We start from the raw sequence: 23202 nt of genomic DNA, 5'->3' as shown, positions 1-23202 counted from the left end.
AGGCCCTATAGTATCATTTTCAAAACGGACACCTCTGTGTCCTGAAGCATGGCTTTTGCTGGGAAATATGACTTATTTGCATTGTTTTATATTTGAAGCCTGCTATATTGTTATAAAAATATCATGGACTTGATTAAAACAATGTTCATAATTTTATATTATATATTTTGTGTGTGTGTGTGTGTGTATATATATATATATATATATATATATATATATATATATATATATATATTATTTCTTTATTTTTCTTTTTAAACCATAATCTGATTTCATCTTTTGTTGGCATTGAACCAGTGAAAAACGTGCAACGGTGGGACAGAAAATGTAACACTAAATGGACAAAACATAAATACCAATAGAAATGTATTTCAAATATTGTAAATGCAATGAAAAGTACATTTTGTGTTTGATGATGTTATGATGAATACTAGACCACAAAAGCCTGATGTATGAAATTTGATTTAAAAAAAAAAAAAAAAAAAAAAAAAAAAAAAAAACACCATAATTTTTTTTGTCTAAAGGTTCAATAAATAGTTCTACTTCAAAATATTAGAATTTTTTGAATATTATTTATATGTCAGGCTTTTAAGGGACAAAGATCATACAAAAAGAGAAAAATTACCAGTACAAATGTGTTTTATATGGACATCTCTGCAAAAGTACAATTTTGTGGAAAATTACATTTAACTTTAAAATTGCAGTGTTTTTCATTAAGGTATTTAATCTGCTAAAATATTAGGAGGAATGTACATTTGTTGTAAATATCTCTAATGTAGAGGGATTTAACACTTTTATAGAAAACATAAAAATTCATGTTAGTCTACTGTATTTTCTCTGTGAAAATACATTTATTTATTTTTTGGACATCTTAGGTTAAAATTGCATGACATTTACCTTAATTTACGGATGTTTTTTATTTTTACGGACATTTCAGTTTAACATTACATTTTCCCACATGGAAATCATGACATTTACGTTTATTTAAAGGAAAATGCCTGTTTTTTTCAGTAACACATATAATCAGTTAAATAACTGGGATAATGTAAATTTGGTCTGAATGTATGCATTTTTATGGAATTTCACACTTCTAATATAAATATGAAATGAATGTTAAATTATACTGCATTTTCTCTGTAAAAATACTCCACTTCATGCACAGTGGGCATACTGAGATGCAGCTGAAATGAGATGATAAAGCACCACAACTGGACCACACACTGAGGGTGTACAGGGTGTACTGCGGTTAAGTCTATAGAAATCTGTCATCTCTTGTTGAGTCGACAGAGGGTCACATTTCAACATTCTTAATCCTCATTAATAAAGTAATGAGAAATTAATAAGTAAATAAGTGTGATGTATCTACTATATGTAGCAAGAGCTTATGGCCTGACCTCCATCGGTTGTCTAAGACCTGACACTAGAGTGCCAAAAAGGTGACCAGCACTAAGAATGAACAATTAACCAAACCAAACCCCATTTCTGTGAGCCATTTCTGCCATTAATTAATTAATGCCATTAAAATTACCTCAGAATTGCCTTAAATATGCCCCTAAACAAATATTCAAAGGAATAATAAAATATAAATTCTGACATTATTTTGTCATGTTGTCCGAAATCTGTATGACTTTCTTTTCAAGAAGCACAGTGTGCAGAATGACAGTCTCAGTCACCATTCACTTTCACTGAATCTTTTTTTGTATACATTGAAAGTGAATGGTGACTGAGGCTAGCATTCTGCCTAATACTGACCATTTGGCTTCCATATGGGTTTGGAACAACATGAGCAAATAATGACAGAATTTTCATTTATGGTTAAACTGTCCTTTTTTCTTTTTGATTTTCTCCCCTTTTCTCCCCAATTTGGGAATGCCCAATTCCCAATGCACTCTAAGTCCTCGTGGTGGCATAGTGACTCGCCTCAATCCGAGTGGCGGAGGACGAATCTCAGTTGCCTCCGCGTCTGAGATGGTCAGTCTGCACATCTTATCACGTAGCTTGTTGAGCGCGTTACCAGGGAGACGTAGCGCGCGTGGAGGCTTCACGCTATTCTCTGTGGCTCCACACACAACTCACAACGCCCCCCACCGAGAGCGAGAACCACACATTATAGTGACCATGAGGAGGTTACCCCATGTGACTCTACCCTCCCTAGCAACCGGGCCAATTTGGTTGCTTAGGAGACCTGGCTGGAGTCACTCAGCACGCCCTGGATTCGAACTCACGATTCCAGGGGTGGTAGTCAGCGTCAGTACTCGCTGAGCTACCCAGGCCCCCATAAACTGTCCTTTTAATTGTTCATAAAGTTGTGTGCAATTTCTGCACCACCAAACAGGATTGTTAAACAGCCACTGGTCGCACAAATTGATCGTCCTGCCCCAAACTCACACCACTACCCGATGTATCTAGATGTAGCAGGAACACATGACTTGACATCGGATTTCTAAGGTCTGACGCAAGTGTTCCGAAAAGGCGACCAGCAGTAAAGATGAACAATGGACGGAAGGTCAGGCAAGGTGATTTTTAATGGAAAGATAGCCCACACTGAGACAATATGCTAATCTGTTGCTAGTTGTGACAAAATAAATTCCCATCACAAAAGAAATCAATACTCATTGTATCCTCATCTTCCTGTTACACAGTCATTTGTCTTTTTAGCAGAGCCATGTCACTTCTTCTGGCCATCTGCAAATTGTTCACACTTATTCATTAACTCTTAAATTCCCAAGGTGTCTGCATGGCCTTTTACCTCTTACCAGTCCTGTTTAATCAGTAAATTGTGTCTTTTTCGCTCTGTACCAACACACAGAGGGAGAGGTGCTAGTATTGTGCCCATGAGAATCTATCAATCTGAAGAGGATTGCTTTCCCCCTCACGTATGACGAAGTATATAATACACATTATTTAGATACAGGACAGTGGAAGTGAAATGAAAGGAGTGAACTGATAGGTTGCAGACTCCTGGCTGGATCTTGGGAAAGCCATTTCTCTTCCATATCAGACCTTCAGCTGACACTAGCTGAACAACAGCTGCAGATATTGCACTCTGCAATTTTTTTCATTACATGTCTGATCGAGGTGTGGGTAACAAACAAGAAGCGCTCCAAGCATAGAGGACATTTCTGCTTCTGTGTGGATTTCTGCAGACCTCAGAATTGCATCAAATAGACTCCTAAATAAATATTTAATTGTCAACCAAATAGCTAAAACTGAAGTGTGTTATTTCTGTGCCACTACTTTCACCAAATATAATTACAAACTGCCACAGTGTATACAGTTTTAAGGGGAATCAACTTACAAATGGCTTACTTATTATAAGAGAAAAGAGAAAGTATTTTAACATTGAAACATATTTCAGCTTTAAGATGCTTTGGTATACTGTTGTTTTATACTGTTCTCTTGACAAACCCACCTTAGGTATTTTTAGCAAACTTCAGCATGCAGTAAGGTTGTTATTTAGTAGCCCTCTTAATCAGTCATCAGCTAAAGTGTCTTTCTCTCTTAAATGAGAGCACAAATGTCCCCAATTTCTGCAGAGAAAAATAACTGCGGTTGTAAATGTCACAAGACCCAAAATCAACATTAATAGGCGCTTTGATCAAAAATAGATCAAATGAATGACAGGTACAAACACGTTCTGCATTAATTAGCTGCGTTCACGGCTGTGGCTGAGTCGGGTTTACGCCTGGAGTCCGCAGAGCATCGGGGACAGATCCGATTGTCCCGATTCAATGGAACTGAAAGCTTTGATTAGCCTATGACATTAGAGAGGAGAAAGACATGAAGTTGGAGGCCACAATTCTGGCATATATCTGTCTGGGATCAGTAGAGTGAGAGAACTGTCTCTGAGCTGCTGTCTAGCACAGGTGTGATCATATCATGAAAAAGGAAGAAGGCTGACATAGAATCCATTTGACGGCAAAGAAAACAGATGATTTACCAACGGCAAAGGGCAGCAAGTCAATTATATGATTTGTAATCTAAAACAGAACACATTAAATGAATAGTTCAGCTAAAATGATAATTCCATTCTATTTACTCAAACCCAAATGACTTTCTTTCTGCGGAAGAAAACAAAAGGAGATGTTAGGCATATGATTGCCTCAGTCACCATTCACTTTTATTATATGAAAAAAAGAAAAGAAAGATTTTTTGTGAGGGTTAGGTTTAGGTGTAGGGTTAGGGTTATGGGATAGAATCTAGTTTGTACAGTATAAAATCATTATGTCTATGGAGAGTCCTCATAAGGATAGCCGCACCAACATGTGTGTGTGTGTGTGTGTGTGTGTGTGTGTAACCCTGTTGCTTGTGGGGACTGTTACTGTTATATAGTAAATCACTATGGATAAAAAAATCATCTGTTAAATGACAGCTTGCTATTTTCTTTCTCACAAAAAATATATCTGAACACAGACAATTCAACATTGCCTCTATGTAATTTCATATTTAGATAAGAGATGGACCTACATATGTAAACTTAATACAAACTCCCTTTTAATATTAAAATAGCAAACTAAACGTGTAAGTTTTATGTCACACAAAAAACACATATAGTGGAATTTCTGGAATGTCAAAATTTGATGCCCCTATGCAAACATATGCATTTAGGGTTAATATGAAGCTTTGATTTTTGTATTACCTTTAGTTGTTTTCATTCAGACTAAAATTTCAACCAGTTTGGTTCTAGGTGGATTTTGAAATTCAGTACATCACAGTCTCATAATCCCACAACCTGTTCAAGGGGCCCCTTTATTACCCCAGCTCTATTTTTATGTGTGTGAGTTTTAAGTCAGTTCATAGCCTCAATGCCTCTGTTTATTACTACTGCTCTTCAAAGATGAATTGCATTAGCGATGAGCATACTCAGCCCGATACAATAACCAAGCGCTCCCTGGCAGCTCTCAGAAACAGTTCTAACATTAGTACCACATCACATATGTCAAAGCCTCTGATTGGGGTAATCCAGAGCAGCAAATCAAATCAGCTTTTACAGGGGACGACTGTAAGTGCTAGCGAAACACTGACCACACATGAATTATTCAACACTGAGATATCAGGATTATAAATGTACACTGCAAATACACCTCTATGGCAGAGAGGATATGCTGTCTGAACCTCACAAACAGGGCCCTTATGTGCCCCTGAACCAGAAATAAATTTGGGCAATCGAAGGCCTTGTACACACTGCACAGCAAGATACTGAAAGATTGCATATCTCCATTAAATTGCAGGAACTTGTGTTCAGATTATTTTCGAGGCAAACCATCGAGGCTGGATAGTGAGCAACGTGAGGGCAAATAAAGCCCCACTTTGCTATGACAGCTGTAGTCATTGTGCCATTTCCAGTAAAGCAAAGACCATGGGAGCAGTGTGTTCAGGCAAACCAGCCAACATTTACAAAAGCATTGTACAAGCACAATAGCCAACACAAAGCAGAACACAATCCCAGAGGTTCAATTTTGGACTGCAATGAAGAGGTGAAATTCCCTTCAAAGCTTCCAAGTCAATCATTGTTTACTTAATAGTATTGATAAAAACAATGTTTTGCTTCCTTTTGTTTCATTCTTTTCCTCAAAAAAAAAAAAAAGAAAAAAAAAAGACCCTTTCTTTTTGCTAGGGTTCATTGTTGACTACTACAGCACGGAGAATCATGCCTCTGACAGGCAATAAAAAATCCCAATACATGTTCTCTCTGTCATGCATTACAAAAAAGCTTAATTAGTTCTCAAGCTCTTAAGATGCTCTGACTAATGAATTTCATTAAAGAAGAAAGTGGCCTGATGTGGACACAACTCTGACAGATGAGAGGAGGGGAGTGGGTGGAGAGGGAGGCGAGCTGCGTGGGTAATCTAACAAAGATACAGCTGCCAGCAAAGTCTTTATAAAACACACAAAGCTCTACTGTAAACCTACTCATTATGTAGACAATGACTGCTAACATACTATTGGGAATGTTCATTCGCCAACAGCCCAAGAGTACCAGTGGAAGGTCTTCTTTTAATGAGGTGGATGTGATAGTGTGGAATTTTGGGAGACCTGGTAGGAAACAGTTCTTCAGGGTCGCAGAAGTGTGGCACACCATGCGTCAGTGACCAGTGGGGCCAGTGTCCCGGGGCAAGCCTCAGACTGTCAAGGGCCACAAAAGCCTCGGGCAGCACGCAGAGAGACTGCAATGTGGAGGTGACGACTAGGGCCCCCAGGCCTCGATCCCCTTGGTGGATACCCCCCCCCCCCCACCAAAAAACCATTGGCCCTCATTTGGCTTATATTGTTCCAAACTAGTGTGATTGTCTTTGTTCTACATAGCACAAATAGAGATGTTAGGCAGAATGTTAGCCTTAGTCACCATTAACTTTCACTGCATCTATTTTCCATACAATGAAAGTGAATGGTGACTGAGGCTATCATTTTGCCTAACATCTCCTTTTGTGTTCCATGGAAGAAAAAAGTCATATGGGTTTGGAACAATATGAGTAAATGGTGTATATTTTTGGGTGAACTATTATTTTAAGGTGAAAGAAGCTGTATATACAGAAACATTGTCAAGAAGAAGGAACTGTGGCAATGCTGGAAAACTAAAAGGAGATGATGTTTTCACACAAGTGGAAACATTCTAATAAACAGGACGTGTGAAATTACATTTCCATCCTAAAGCCATCACCACACACACACACACACACACACACACACACACACACACACACACACACACACACACACATAAACCCCCACATGCAGAAATTGACACACACAAACATGTATACACACCCAGAAAACACACATACACACAGTGAGAACAGAACCTGCTCCATAAAGCTGTCTCTTTGATCAGTGCTGCTTTAATTTACAAAGCCAGCACCAACTCTATCTCTCCACGCTGACCATGCACATTCCCCGGGATCCTTCTACTGCCATTACTGCTGCTGTTGTTTCAAGCAGAGATTAAATGAGAGACCAGAGGAAGATAAATTCTGAGGATCTGCTGGGCTGCCAGACAAAAAAATCAATGCTTTTTCTATGGGATAATTCTAATGAAGGTACAGCAGAATTAACCTTACAAATCACTGGCAGGTTTAGAGCATTTGAAGCTATATGTGATCTTCAGAACCCCTCTTGTAAAGCTAAAGGAAGAACTAATTGAGGGTGTTTCGTAAAATAAATAAGCCTTTCACACTAATGTGTCAAGCAGGCACTTTTAAGACATACTATGTTTGTCAGTCAGATGTGCTGTTTACGTTAGGTGAATAACATATGTTGACGTGAGATGCAGAATTAATGGTTAGAGCTGAAATATGTGAGGGTTTGTTGTTGTCACCAGTCTTGGCTGGCACAGTTAGCATCTCACTCACAAATACAGCTCCTCAATCTTACTCCTCAGCTCTGAGATGCATCTATCTTCTGATTTAAAGCCCTGATCAGATACAGGAATGTGGAGTCTGCTTAATATTGACTACTGGCACAGGGCTGTCATCATTGTCTAAAAGAAGAGTACTCTGAATTGTAAAGAAAAGTTTAGAGTGAGTGAGATCATGAATGATGTCTAGGGTTCAGCAACTGACAGATACTGTATTTTGGTTAGAATACAATTTGATCACATACCTATAAATTATGGACATATTTAACAATATTGTAGAACAAAAATATGAACTGAATGTATGATTTTTAATGAGGTCCCTTGAAAGCAATGGATTTGGGTCAATTTGACTTCCTTTGAAAGTATAGCCGCAGTAAATGTTAGTTTTGCTTTGGCAATACCAGATGCTTACGTGCTAACAGATGCTTTGCTTTGCTAACAAACTGCTGCTTTTCAACAGAAAACACACTATCTGTTTTTGCTCTCTTCTAGTGCTGCTTATCGCTGTTGTTGATTCAAGTTGCTTTATTGTCTGACCACACCTCATACACTCCATCTCTTTTTTGGCTGAAATTTTACAGCTAGCTAGATCACTGGACAAATGTGAATGTCTTGTTTGATTGGAGTTTGACCTATGAACCCTGAGATTGCACGCAATATCAGGCTACTTTGAAATTGTCTCGCAGATAATATTAAATGTGACTATTTTGACAGAAAGCACTTTATTAGGCAATTGGATTTTAACATATTCTCTCTTACATACATATTTAGGTAACAGTTTACAGTAAGGTTCTATTCGTTAATATTAGTTAACAAAATAGTTAACATGAACCTTACAAAAAAAATTTCTGGCAAACTAGCCACAAATTTGCAGCAAATTTGCCACTCTTTATTTTCACATGCAAATGAGCTTGTGATTCACCGCAAATGTTTGACAGAAGTATGCAGCTCTTCATCGGTAGTGGTGAACCTGCAGCAAACCTTTGACAACAATGGACAATTTGCCGCAAGTTTGCCGCAAAGCACGTTTGCATGTGAAAATGATCAGATGATTCTGCGGCAAAAAATCTCCTGATTTTTGCAAGGGGAACTAATAATGAACAACAAGCAGTTATTAATCTTGGTTAATGCTCATTTCTACATATGCTAACAGAAGTTTATTTTTTTTATTTTTTTTATTTAAAACATGAGTTAAGATTAGTTAATGCATTATGAACTAAAATGAACAATATTTTATAGATTAACCACAAATAATACATGCTAAACAAAATCATTATCCACTGTTAGCTCATTATACAAAATGCAATAACTACAGAAATTACAAACAGAACCTTATTATAAAGTGTTGCCCATATGTTTTTGCTTTCAGTCATGAGAAGTTTTATCACAGAAACGTTTGTTTGTGTACACAAACGTTGATGAACACTTGTGTCATTAGAGAGGAGAGATTAGAAAGGTCATTCAGAGGTTGCTATGGGGACTGTCCTGCATGGCAGGAGGGAGAGGAGATTATGTGATGGTGCATGCATGATGTTCTTTGGTTAGGGGCGAGCAGGGAATCATGGGAGTCTGTGAAATATCATACAGTGCTGAGACCTGTGTCGGCTTTTCAGTGCCCCAAATCAGAGAAAACTTTCAACTGTGCCTGATGCAACGTTTCTCTGTACTTTTAGATATGCACATATTAAAACTTTCTCTCTTTGCCTGTCTTTGACTCAGCCTCTGTGGTGTGATAAAAAGGGCCTACACATATGATGTCGACAAAAGTGTTTCTTTTCACTCAGAGGCAATAGAGTTTATGCCTGAAACCTTGTCACAGCACTCTTATTTGGCTCTGTGTGTACATTTGTTTGTTAAACTTTCATTTCAACGTGCTTACTGCAAGGCAAGCTGTCTCGCACCAGGGCTCAGGGGCAGAACATCATGAAATTGCTGTAATAATGTTTATGTGCAATATATGAAGTGAACCACCATGGCTTTAAACACAAGACAGGCAACAACAATGTTTGAATCCTAAGGAATCTGCACGAAACCACAACGAGGATCATTTTGTTATCTGCTTGGGCATTTATTGCAGCTTTGAAACAGGGATTTAAATGTCAATAATCTCCATGGCTACCGCATGAAAGGCTGGTGGTTTTCTCCTCTCTGAAGTCCGGATCTTAGCCTTCTATGAGTGAGAAAATGTAATCAAAGAGAAGGGATGGACAACTATGAAACCAACAAGCGAATTGCAAATATTATTATATAATAATTTACTTTTTAGGTAGGTTTAATGAGTGCAAATAGGTCAAGTTTTTGAACAAAAACACTTTTTCTTTTTTTTTTTTTATGACAAAAACAGCCCAAATGGACTATCTGATTCACACAAAAATGAGAGTTGGCAAGAGTTTTCCAATATTCGCAAGCTACTATCTGATTGGCTGGCAATTTCTAGGACACAAAGTGATGAGTTTCATCAGTTCATCGGGAAACAAAGTCATGTTAACAACTTCAAAAGCAAGAGGCCTCATTCATGAAATACAAGCAGAATGATTTTCTGTGTAAATGTTTGTTAAACTATTCTTACATAAATTGTTGTATTGAACTGAGCATTACAATTCATACAGAAATTCAGTCTCCTTGTGTTTCATGAAAGAGGGTTTATGAGTGCTTCTGAGGAAGAACTAGTCATCAAATTTGCCAAAGTTAGCAAATTTCATGTCATTAGATCTGAAAACGTTATTAAAGGGTTTTATTTGAGGTAGTTGGTAGCAACTACATTTTAATCATAACTAATCAACTATATTTTAATTTGAGGGATGTCCATGAAATAATCGGTACAATGAAAATGATCTTCCTCTTTCACTTCTAAAACTCTATTTTAAGGAAGTTTTATTACATACCTATTATTATAAGTAAAGAGCCACAATCATGCATAAGCCTGTATGTGCAATAAATTTACATTTATATATAGAAAGAGAGATAATATAGGCTACGTAAATTATAAGTGGTTACAAAATAGTGATGGCGGAGTCTTCCAAAGTACCTGTGATTTGATTTGCACATTTTTGATTTAAAAATAAGAAATTCGTTGATAAGATAATAAATCTTCAGGAAAAAGACCTTTTATCTGTCCAAAAATCTCTCTAGTGTAAAATACATCTAAAAGCCAAACAGTAAAATCTAGACCATCATCAGCTGTTTCACCTTTTTGAACATTTAGATACTAACTAAAATTACTAGATACCAATACTGTCTGAAGCCTATTCAAAAAATAACACTGCCCAAATGCCACAACGGGTGTTCACTTTGGAGATGCCAGGGCTGAAATGTCAGTAGCATCTCATGATGTGACCATTACCTCTCTAAACACACAGTATAGCTCTGTCAATTAGCTCACATTCTGATCATTAGGAACTGCTCACTTGCAGAGTCAAGTCTCCAAGCAAACCCTGGCAAGAGATTCTAAATGTGTTAGGAACACAAACACATTGACATGCACAAATACACACAAGAAAAATGGGAAAACATATGGCACAAGTACACACTTAAGTTTGCACACACAAGCTGTAGTTCAATTAAATTATATGGACAGTATCAAGAAGATGATTTGTAATTTTAGCCTGTGAAAAATAGCCATGGCTTAATATTGTTATGGTGATTAGTTAGTTATGATTAATTCATTTCCTCCAGTTATTTTGAACACTTGAACACAAATCATTCATATTTCAAATGCAAGTGCTAGTGTCTGACCCTGATTCCGCCTCTTGGATCTAAATGATTGTAGATTAAGAGGCAGCTGGCAGGAGACTGCACAGGCGCCACCGCCCAAGCCTGATTCCATTTTGCCCAGAGACGAAGGTGACGACACTTGAATAATTAACAGCCGCAAATAGAGACTTCAAGCTCTGGTCTCTCTGGAGGAAAGGAAAAATATAACATTGTGTGACAGAAGCGTCACTCTTAGAAATACCTGCATACTTTTCAGGTATGAGGAGTTTAATCCAGTAATGTAATATTAGGGCAAAAGCAGGGAGTACAATATTGCTCAGAAAAGTATGTGTGCATGTTTAACTACACTCTTTCCTAAGAAAATATCTAAACAGTGTGACGCAACATCAATTTCTCCCACCTAAAATGTGGCTGAATAAAGTGAAATTATATTTGCCTCCTTCCGCATTAATAACAAATAATCATCTGAGACAACCTTTTAAGCCATCAGGTTTCAGTAGCACATTAGTGTGTCTTGAAGCCTGGTTGTGGATAAGGCGACAGGGGTGAAGAAATAAAATTTATCCAAAAATCAATGAAATCCAAATTACTGTAGGTTCTTGTGAGTGAAAGACTGAAGGAAATATATTCCTTTCAATGAAGAAGTGGAGGATGGAGTTGCTCTTCACATGCTGAGTTAATGTTAGCTGTAATGGGGCCCTCCATTCATTTAATTGGTCAGACTGTAGATGGCAGTGGGCGATTTATTTGATCATCTGCTATATTGACAAGTTATGGGTTGGTGATTGGAAAGATTAAAACGCATCACTAATTATTAAGACTATGGCTGGGTTTCCCCAAGCAGTAAGTAGAACGTTAGTAGCACTTAAGTAGTACTTAATCTCTAAGGCATGTTTCCCAAAAGCATCGTTATCTACTGTAAGTACTTCGTAAAAATGTTTGTAAATTAACAAGAGCTTTGTTCCTATCTTAAGTCCATTAAGTGCAACTTAAACATATCTTTCTGGCATCTTTCACAGTTTATCAAAAGACAATGGGACATTTCATAAATTGCATTAATATATTAATATATATATATATTAATATATTAGGATAAAAATAGGAAAATAACGATCTATTAGTATTTAGATAGGTCTATGAGTAGTTCAATACTGACGCCTGTCATTTTAATCCAGTTCTGTGTGCATTTGTTCAGTTTGCAGCCAAAATAACAAAACTTTAGATTACGTGAGAGCCCCTTATGTTTCACATTGCGTACATTCACGTTACATGCATTTATTGCGTCACTTTCATTAATCTCTATGATTGAGCGTCAATACATCTGATACCCCTTCTTACAAAAGCCATCATAATTTTGTTTTTTTTATATAAAATTCTGTATTCGTTTATACATTTTGGCACCTCGACAAGGTTACAAACAACATCCATGTTTGTTAGTATTCCCACATTATTTTAATGTTGAGAAGACTCCTGGACATACTGGCCAAAGTAATCAGCACCTTTGGACTGGTCAGCTCCCATAACAAGGCACTTAAGTTATTCTTTATAATGAATGATCTGCGTGCTGGTTTGGGAAACTGGTGTTACTCCATAAAATAATGAGCAAAGTTAGTTAAGATGATCGTAAAAGCTTAAGTTGCAACGTTATCAGGAAACCAAGCCTAATTAAAATTTCAGAAAAAGCTTATCTGTGTAGCATGATTATCAGCAATAACCTGCACTCTTTTATTGGTTTGATCAATCAATATTCACATATCAGCCTCCACCGGAAAATTCCCTCATAGACTGCCAGTAGCGTATTTTACTGTATCTCTGTTTCTTAAATTATATTTTGCTTAATTTTGTTTATTTATTTTTTTGCAGGGTAAAAATGCGTAAATATTATTTTGAATATTTTATGTGTTTTAGGGTCAAGTAGATTGTTTTGTCCTTCAGAAGCTGATGATAGAACACAACCAATAATTTGTGTCGCATCACAGTAGGCTTCAGTTAGGGTAAAGTGAATGTCCCCCCTAGACATTTAAAATGCCCCCCTATGTAATTCATCCTGGTGCCAACACTGTATCTAAACCTCCTTAAAACAATATCAATTTACTTGAAGCAAAATCGAATTTTAAGAGAATATATCGTGAATGACGTTTTTTATTTTTTTAACCAATTGGTACTTTTTTATGCACCAATTTAACAAAATACAGTGAGATTTATGCTTACAAAATAAATAAATAAATAAATGTGTTCAGAAATATATTCAGAGAAAACAAGTCTTAAAATTTCATGCAATTTTTCTTCTCAAGTAAATTTATCTCATTTTAAGGGTGTTTAGATGTTTTAACTGGATTTAACAAAATGTAATAAAATTATTTTATTGTAGTATTTGTGTGATTTAGAGAGAAAAGAAAAAGAGAGAACAAGAAGAGGCAGAGAGAGAGAGAGAGAGATGGGACGAGAGCAGAGAACAAGTTAATTGACTTTAGTCAAAGACAAAGCATGTAGTGTTCATCACTGCTGATAATATCACTGTTTGGTGAAGTATCTGAATACTAGAAAGAGAAAAAGAGGTAGGAGGTTCAATGAACACCAACACACTTAAAGGAATATTTCGCCCAAAAATGAAATTTCATGGTTTACTTACCCTTACAGTATGTCATTCCAAACCCATATATTGCTATCTTTTCTCGTGGATCACAACACGTTTTCCATACAACAACAGTTATAATGACTACCATGATAAAAGTAGTCCATGCAACTTGCATGTTATATTCCATGTCTTTCTGGAGCCATACGTTGTCAAATGAAATATGGCAACTATTGTGCATGTTTGACGTCATGATGCAACACTGAAAATTGACATGCTGCTTCCGAATATTCATGTATCCTGAAATCAACCCCATTTTGCAGAATATCTGACAAGCTCCATCCCCCATCAGACATTTTTGCATCAATTCAAATGTTTTCTCTTTTCCTTGTGGTGCTACTGATACTTCTGAGACATGGGATCTGGTCCTGTGGAACCCAGAAAGTAATTGTGTTCACATAAACAATGGTGATTATGATTTGGAGGTTATATCTTCACTTTAAAATTACATTTAATGTGTTTAGGACATCTCACCTCAATAACAGTAACATATTCGGCCACTGGAGGCAGTGGTTAAAATTTCGATAAGCACTGACTGATTTCAGCAGCACAACTTTCGACCTCCTTTCGCCGAATTCACTGTGTAATAATTTTGCATGATGTTTGGTCATGACACACATAAGAACCAATAGTGTTGGACATGACATTAAATCTGATGCATTTTTGTCCATCTTTTTGTCACAAAATGCTATTTTATGGCTTTAGAATACTTTGGGTATAGCACATGAGTAGTATGTCCGACATGAGTGTGAGTAAGTAAGGGCAGAGTTCTTTTTGAATGAACTTTTCCTTTAACTCAGAGTTCATCATAAATACTGTGTTCACCTTAAGGGCTCCTCACGGTTTCTCTCTGCAACTCTCTCCCTGCATCTCCATCTGTGCTCAGTCACAAACACACCCTGATCGTCTTACCCTCCCCACACTTGCTGCTGAAGAAAGTGGCTCTGGTAAAGCGGGAGGTGGGCAGCAGTAGAGCTTAATGAGCTAAGGGCCTGGCGCTGTGTTACTCAGTGTTTACACGCTTGCTCAGTCTGTGGCATATTTTTTTCTTTGAAAAGGAGGGAAAAAAGCGCCTCACTTCTATCAAGCATCCAATCAAGTAAGACGAGGCAGATGGGAAGCTCTGCATTATAATATCACTCAAAGGAATGGGGAACATTAAAAGGCTCTCAGCCATCATATTGCAGTGAGTGGCTATGAGCAACGATGGGGACTCGTTCAGTTACAGGCACAACCATAGGGCTCTCTCTCCAATGCTTTACCTGTACTTTCATGTACATAATGCCTTTACTTTGCCACACATTCCAGTCTGCCTCTGTATTATTTAGCATAAACACAAAAGAATAGTGTCTGCCTTTGGAGAGTGTTAAGTGTCACAGGCTTTCAGGGTCAGAGTGGATTTGTCACAAGCCCCTGTATGGAAAGAAACGTCCCTCAGGAGGAAGAAGCGCTGTATGGAAGCACCTCTAACTGCCCTTCAGTTGTGCAAGGCCAGGGCTCAGGGCCGGGGCGATATTTTTACTTCACTGCTTACGAGTGCAAAATCTTCCCAGTACATAGAAAATGATGGGCAAAGTTCAAGTGATTATACAGAAATGGGCAGTACAAAGCAGAAGATCGGTCTCACTGAGTTTAGATGTTTTTCTGCATTGAAACAGCAGGTAAATTGTAGATCCTCTGTTTCTTGGCCAGTTTGGCTTAAATATTTATGAGAGTAAGAAGACAACAATGGGTTGACAGCATAAGACCGCTGCAAATATTTCATCTCCGAATGTCAGGTTAGCCGGATACAGGAAGGAGAAAGGGTTTAGCTGCCGTGTTACTGTGTAATTGTGCTATTATACCTCAGCAGAGAGCCTTCAGTGAAACCCCGCTGTGCCTTTGTGCCTTCTAAGTACACAGTTTATTCAATAGAGTATTTTCTGTGAATCAGTGTGAAAATGGGTTCACCGTCAGGAGAGAACATGGGATTAGCACTTTCATAAGGCCCCTGAAATCTGCACTGTGCCTCTTTTGTACAAAAATGAGGAGAACAACACAACCAGTGAATACCTCCAAAACACACACACTTATAAAGAAACAAACACTGTGACTGCGGGGTTTGGCAAGAATGATTCCATTGTTATAAAGTTAACAGCGCTAAGAAATGAAATAGATGCAGCCTTAGAAGCAAAACGCCACGTTCAGAGTATTTAAATGAACCTGGCGTTTATGAGTAACAGAAGGCCATGAATGGAGTGAATTTTAATCAGCTAAGTGTGCGTGTGTGTATGCGTGCCACACATTTGTCTCAGGCGAGCGTAAAGTTAACTACATCTGTCTGCATTCAGCAGTGATGACAAGCCCTGGGTTCTCCCCATCTGTAAATAATGCATGCTGCATGGTGTGATATCTAAACGCTTGATTCTCCCCTTAACACCTCAATGGAAGCTGCATGGTAAAATGCAACGAAAGGTTGCAGAGTCTTATCGTATGCGCCACTACATTAATTACCTGACAGCAGAGCTCTGGTCACTGCTAAAGCTGTATTTCTGCTGTAATTCTCAATTAGGAAGGAATTCAGAGCAGCACGTCAGCACACACACTCACACATTGTTCCCTCACAATGCAAATTGTAGGGCAAGCTTTCCCAGCAGGAAAAGACAAAGGATAAGAGGAACATAATAACATTTTGCCATTTTTTTCTCCCTCTTCTCCCCCTGTTTTTGTCTCATTCTTTTGCTGTGTGTGTGATTAGTCTAGGCTTGAGTCTATTGCTTCCTCAGCTCTGTACAAAAAGGCAAGGGTGATTAAGGCTTTACGGACGGTGCATGATAAACTATGTTTACTTTGGATGATGGCATGGTGATGGCAGGCCACATGACCATGCTCAGTGGAGTCAAATGGGCAAAAAAGAGAATACAGGTACATGGTACCAAAAGTCAATTTTACACCAAAAAAAAAAAAAAAAAAAAAAAAAAAATATGATCAGAAAGATTGAGAAATAATGTGGCACAATACAACTTATGGAAATAATTGTCCCAAAATAGTTTTTAAAGGGATAGTTCACCCAAAAATGAAAATTATCTTGTCATTTACTCACCCTGGAGTGAGTAAACACTCAAACGCTGGAGTTTCTTTATGTGAGTCTTGGAGCTACAAAGGTCTGATCACCATTCACTTGCATTGTATGGACTTAGAGTGGAGATATTCTTCTAAAAATTTTAATTTGAGTTCAGCATATGGAAGAAAGTCATACACATTTGGGATGGCATGAGGGTGAGTAAATGATGAGAGGATTTAAATTTTTGGGTGAACTATCCCTTTAAGTTTTTCAGTCCTTGTGAAAAATGTGTCCACTTACCTAATAAAGTTATATTCTGTTCATTATAATAAGTGTCAACCTCTTCAATTCAGCAGATAAAAAAAAATAAATAAAAAAATACTACTATATACTGTAGTACTACATATATTTACAGAGCATCAGTAGACATGTTGAATTTAAAGAGCATGCACAAGAGGAAACAAACATTACAAAACTCGACACAACTTTTCAGCAAAGCTGATTTTGTTGACATTAAAGTGATATACTGTAGTGTTCCTGTAGCTCAACTGGTAGAACATGGTGCTACAAATATGTATTTCTGTTTGAGCCCACAGTAATATTGTCACCACAACTAAAGCTTACTTCTTTACAGAACTCTTAAAAAGCCAACTAGAAATTTTAGATGCAAACTTTTTTTTTTTAGTAAGAGAGACCTCAGTTTTTTCTTACAATGTATCAATGTCCAATGCACACAATTGTCTGTAACCCCAGTGCAATCAGCACAAAAGCTGACCAGCACACCAGCTGCTGCTAGAGCGCAAGGCATCTGCCATAAGGGGCATTGTGGCCTTGTATATATTCAGTGTAAGGACCCATTCAGAGCACAATGGCATCTGAAAGTGGCATCACTGAGTAGATACGGATGCTCACATCACAGTGCAGATTGGCTGACTTAGCAATGACTGTGAGGAAATCGATTCAAGCGTTGAAATAACCCTGCTGATATGCATATTTATGGAGGCTAAAGCAAGGGGGAAAATTCCACTCAGGTACTGGTGCTCACTCAGTGTCTGACTTTATAAGAGTCCACTGACGTGGCTCAGTTCCAACGTCCAATGGACATTACATTTAGCACACTACGACGGCATTTTTACTGCCTCATCTTACATGAACAAAACTAAAAAGACGGACAATAATAATGACATATGAGGCAAAATATGTGTGAAGTATTTTTAAAATGTTCTATTGATTTGTCATACAAGGAAAAGAGTCATCAAAAACTACACACAGTAAAAGGCAATATGCGATAACAAAAGTGAGTATAATTAGCACACTGCATAAAAAAATCCACATAGTGTTTACTTTTTGATTGTTTTTAACATACTCTGTTTCATGCAATTTTCTAATCTTTAATTTGACTTGATCGAAAATACTGTATACAGTGGGGTTTAAAAGTCTGAGTCCAGTCGGAGCTTTTATTTGACTATTCTAATTAAATAGAGTTTATTTTTTTTATACAAATGAGATTATCAGCATAACAATTTAAGTGAAATTTTTTTATCGAAACATTAACATGAATTTCAGAATTTCTTTGCATTTGCTATGTCCCCCTTTTGCTTTATGACAACATGAACTCGGGCTGGCATGGACTTCACAAGTTTTTTGCAAAACCTGCTGATCCATGTAATTCCAGCATGATCTAAGAATGTTCCAAAGAGCATTTTGTATACTTCAAAGGAAACCAGGAAATCTGACTTTTTATACAAAGGACTTAACAAGGTCAAATTGATTAGTGACCCAGAAATAGTATATGATCATTTTCTTCAATTTAACATCATTTTTATAAAATGTTTATAAAAAAGTTTATAAAAATCTTAAAACAGTTTGTTTATTTCCAGGATTGAATCCAAGATTTTCTATGTTGACTCATACTTTTCAATCCCACTGTATATTGCAGTGGTTCCTATTGATATTGTTTATTTCACTAACAGTTAGACAACTGGTTAAAGTAGAATCCCTATCAAGAAAGATCATCAAAGACCATCTTTACCCCACAATTTGTCTTGTTTTGTTTTTCTCTCTCTCTCCCAACATTATCAACAGGTGAACTCTTTCGTTTGAACCAAGCCCTCTGATGTGTGGAGGAAGCCGAGAGAGACTGAGAGAAAGTATCTTTAATTACAGAGATGGATTTTACTGAGTGGCTCTCTATTTCATACAGCAAAAGTCCACTGTAGCATAAGAGTGACTATGGCAGCACTCACACTTTCTCAGTAGTACCGTTATTATAAAAGCATCACCTCTCTTCTTTCCTCTGCGTCTGAGCCACGCTGAACAAATGTTCTACAGCACAAAGCTTTTCTTCTAGACTAAAATATCACTGCACCAGGAAACAGAGCCAGATGGCACTGCACCAGCGCTGAGATAAGCACAGCTTTCTTTCCTGCCTTTCATGCCCATACAACTCAGTGTGCATGCTTGTGTGTGCATGAGTGTATAATTTACAGCTGCTTTATGCAGCAGAGAGAGTAATGAGTGAAATGTACTATGTTCCAGAGCAGTGGCAGTGATGCACACATGCACACAGATAGTGCTCCTCTGCAATTCTACATGCAATGACACTAGGTTCTCACTGCGATGGAGTAGGAGATGTGCCAAGTCTAATAATTGTGCTGAGACTGAGCAGAGGACTGGCACCGAAAGCTCGTTCTACGTTTCCTCCATGCTTGAAAAACAATCTGTTGCTGCATTCACAGTTATGCCACCCAAACGTTCCCTCAGCATTAGCCTTTCAGCTGGAGGCAGGAGGCAGATGAGCAGCATTGGCGCTTGATCCCGAGCCAAGAGCTTCAATATTTAATCTCCAATCACTTTTGATTCTTTTTAGAGGAGGAGACTGCTGTCAAGAAAGCTCTGTTTCCCCAACTGACAAAGATGACAAGAACAGGCTTGAGAGGGAGGCAGTGAAAGGGAGTATGAAATTTCACTTCAAAATGTAAGCTTTGAAAGATGCTTCCTTTCAGGAACTGAGTGCTTTAATTAAATGACTCTGCACCGCTGCATCATTCATCGTATTACTTTGTATTTATAATCCATCTTAACTCTTCAACAAAAAACAAAAAAAGAAAAAAAAAAAAAGAAAAAAAATCTTCAGGCTGCTCTTAGAGTAATTATGAAAAATAATATTTTACTAACCCTGATTTTGTTTAAAAATTCCCTTTTGTGGTGCCCTAGATTTTATAGGAGAGTTTGTGGAGAAATAGAGGCAGTTTGTTGCAGTTGCAGAAAGAGGAGGATTATTTTGAGGGCAGTTAGACTAAATCCCAGGCCATGACTGTGCGTACAGATACATTTTATCCCCATCCATCTGTTTGGAATTTAGTTTTGGTCACTGATTACAACCGTATTTACTTTCTCCATCTGCAACTCTCCTCATATACAGGAAATGCAAAAAATTAATTAATTTCACCCTTTGCAACATACTTTTCAAGGTCACAAAATCAGGATTAGAAGTCCTTGGTCCACAATAGTATTGAGACATAATAATAATGTAATTAATTTGTTATTACTTGCGGAACGGCTTATAATTACCGATTGTTTTACTATATTGATTATTGATTACAGTATCATGCAATATGTGCATGAATGTAGCATTACCATAGTACAGAAAACTTTTTAGAGGCCATTTACTGTTCTGAATTTGGGCTTCAAAACACTGATGGAAACATTGAAAACATTCCAAACCACATTACGAAATACACATTCATAAGGGAGATGTGGTATTTACCAAGTTTTTGTTGCCGTTCTTGCAGAGGGGACCTCGGAAAACTCCCTTGATGTTTCGAAAGTGTCCATTGCTGAGGTGCGTGGAGCTGATGACAATGTAGTAACACGCCATGGGGGACCCGAAGCTTCCAAGCTTCCATGCATGGAGTGCACAGAAGCACGGGAAGAAGCATGCACACAGAGTCCAGACAAGAGACAGCAAAACAAGTCCACACAACAAGCCTTTTCTTTTGTTTGCTTACTCTATGTCTCAGTCTAGAAGAAAGACATGAGCTCACTATCCTTCAGTCTGGAATAGAGCGAGCATGTTCCCTCATCCTTTTGGATCCTCAAACATCAGTGAGCATCATTTCTGCTCAGTCTGTTACAGTCACTTTGGGTTTTTCTCTCTTCTTTTAGTAGCCTCCAGCAATGTGTTATCACACTCTCGTCTGTGCAGCAGCAGCAAGAGAAACGAATGGTAAGAAAGAGCTGCTCACACGTTGTTTCCTCTCTCTCAGTCTCGGCTCTCTGCGCTGGGATGAAGTGTGTCTGGGCTGAGTCTCCTCAGTGCGGAAGTGATATGCGCTAGTGAGAGAGCTGTGCTGGGTCTGGCGAAGGGAAGCATGGTGTTATAGTGCGTTTGTTGCTGGTCCAATGAATGGGGCTAATGGAGAACAAACCCCTTTTCAGATAGCGAGGACTGGGATGAGAATTGCATCTGTCACACGCTGCTCATCCAGATCCACTGAGTCAGCCTCTGCTCCCCAGCCAACCAGGATTCAGCATCTTTTTCCTCTCACACACCCCCTCTCTCTCCCTCATTAGTCTCTCTCTTTCTCTCGTGAGCGTGTTCTTTCTCAGTAAGGAGCTGAGGCAGCAGTCAGGAGCAGGTAAAGGAAGGCTGAGACGCTCTGAGAGATGCTTCTGTATGTGCTACATCCACTCTCATCCATATTTTATCAGGTTAATCTGTGTGAAAGCAGCTATAAAAAGATTAATGTGTTCTTCAAACACAGATACCTGGAAATCAAAAGTCTCAGGTGCTGCAATTTACAAGCATGGGACATCTCCTAGTGCGTAAATGCACTGTACAAATCCATAAAGCTATTGATAGAATCTTAATTTACATGCCAATATGATAGAATTGAAGATTCATGACTTCTTTATAAAGAAAATTACATTACAGATGCCAACTGAAGAGAGATCAAACAGTAATTTTGAACTCATCTTATTTGAATGAAGACTGGAAAACAAGCTTCAAAACAGGGCTTCGCTTGAGTACTGGGAATCCTGTGTCAGAGTTCTGTGGATGCGCTGCATGCCTATTTAAGGATTTCACTTACTGCAGCACTAAACAGTAAAGAAGAAAGTTAAAGAAAAAGAAAGAGCACTACAAGATCCTACAGAGCATGTGGCTGCATGAAACAAGCCAGAGAGAGAGAGTTCCCTTCCCATCCCCCAATTTTAGAAGAGCAATTTATGCCTTGTAACTAAGCAACGCAGTTTCTGAATCAATTCTAAATTACATACAGTAGGAGAGGCAGATGTAAGGGGCAAGACGTGTGGGTGCACACATGTAGAAGTGTGTACAAATGTGTCCTGCAATATAGTAAAAGACATTGTAACTGATAGATTTGCTAAAAAAAAACCTCCCAGGTTTGGGAGGGTTACTTTTGAAATGTATTCCACTACAGATTACATGCTGTAAAATGTAATTTATAACATATTTCGTTAGATTACTCAAGGTCAGTAACTTATTCTAAATACTTTGGATTACTTCTTCAGCACTGGTAGATTTTTTCACTTGTTTTGACTATAAAAACTCTGCCAGTACAGTAAGACAAAATACACATGTTAAAAATACATTCTCTGAAAAACCTAAATATCTTATGCAGTGTTGTTTCTAAAACAAGATCAATCTAATTGATCTTGTTTTAAGGATTTTTAGATATTTTTACAGGAAAACAATACAAAACGTATTATCAAGAATACGATTTGTGCCCTAATATCTTTACTAGAAAAAATAAATTATGATTTAACGTGAATTGTTTTTGATAATTATTTTTTGGTAACGTGCATGTAAAATGGCTAGAAATAGCATTTTAGCTTAGCGTAAAGCTGACAATTTACACAAGGTTTATTTCTATTTCTTCTGCTCCAAACTTACTTCAAACTTACTTCTCTGTCTGCTCGTATGAATGTAACACATCATAAGAAAGTGTTTCACAGCTGTTCAAATGCACTTTGGATCACATCATTTATATGTATAAATGTTTTCCATCTGAAAGGACTAAATATTAGATGAAGCAATTGACAATAAAATGCAAAGTAATCTCTTCAGTAATCAAAATATTTTTTAAATGTAACTGTATTCTAATTAGCAATGATTTAAATTGTAACTGTAGTGGAATACAGTTACTTATATTTTGTATTTTGAATACATAATCCTGTTACATGTATACTGTTTCTCCCCAACCCTGGTCATACGGGGACTATATTAATGAAAACTACAGCTACAGGAAGACGTCTTGGTATGTTTGAAACTGCAGCATAATTGAGCAGAGTGGAAGACAGGTATCTTGGAAAGCACAGCAACCAACTGCCAATTAAAATGAACCATCAGGGGGCTGATTTCAAATGGGAGAACAAATGCTGTTATTCGTTGTTTGAGCATTTGAAACTGCACTTTAAAATTATTATTTCATA

General features: G+C 37.6%; 1 protein-coding gene across 1 annotated transcript in view; it reads right to left on the bottom strand.

The window, feature by feature from the left end:
- The window catches only part of znf804a (zinc finger protein 804A), a 111448-nt gene extending 90134 nt beyond the window's left edge, over positions 1-21314 (bottom strand). The window contains exon 1 of the mRNA XM_051710011.1: positions 20516-21314. Coding sequence (XP_051565971.1) covers positions 20516-20626 — 111 coding nt within the window. The 5' untranslated portion in view covers positions 20627-21314. The remainder of the gene's footprint in view (positions 1-20515) is intronic.
- Between the last annotated feature and the right edge of the window lie 1888 nt (positions 21315-23202).

Source organism: Myxocyprinus asiaticus, chromosome 11, assembly GCF_019703515.2.
Source record: "Myxocyprinus asiaticus isolate MX2 ecotype Aquarium Trade chromosome 11, UBuf_Myxa_2, whole genome shotgun sequence".
Lineage (NCBI taxonomy): Eukaryota > Metazoa > Chordata > Actinopteri > Cypriniformes > Catostomidae > Myxocyprinus > Myxocyprinus asiaticus.
Note: the sequence above shows the minus strand (reverse complement) of the source record. Positions and strands in the feature narration are given on the sequence as shown.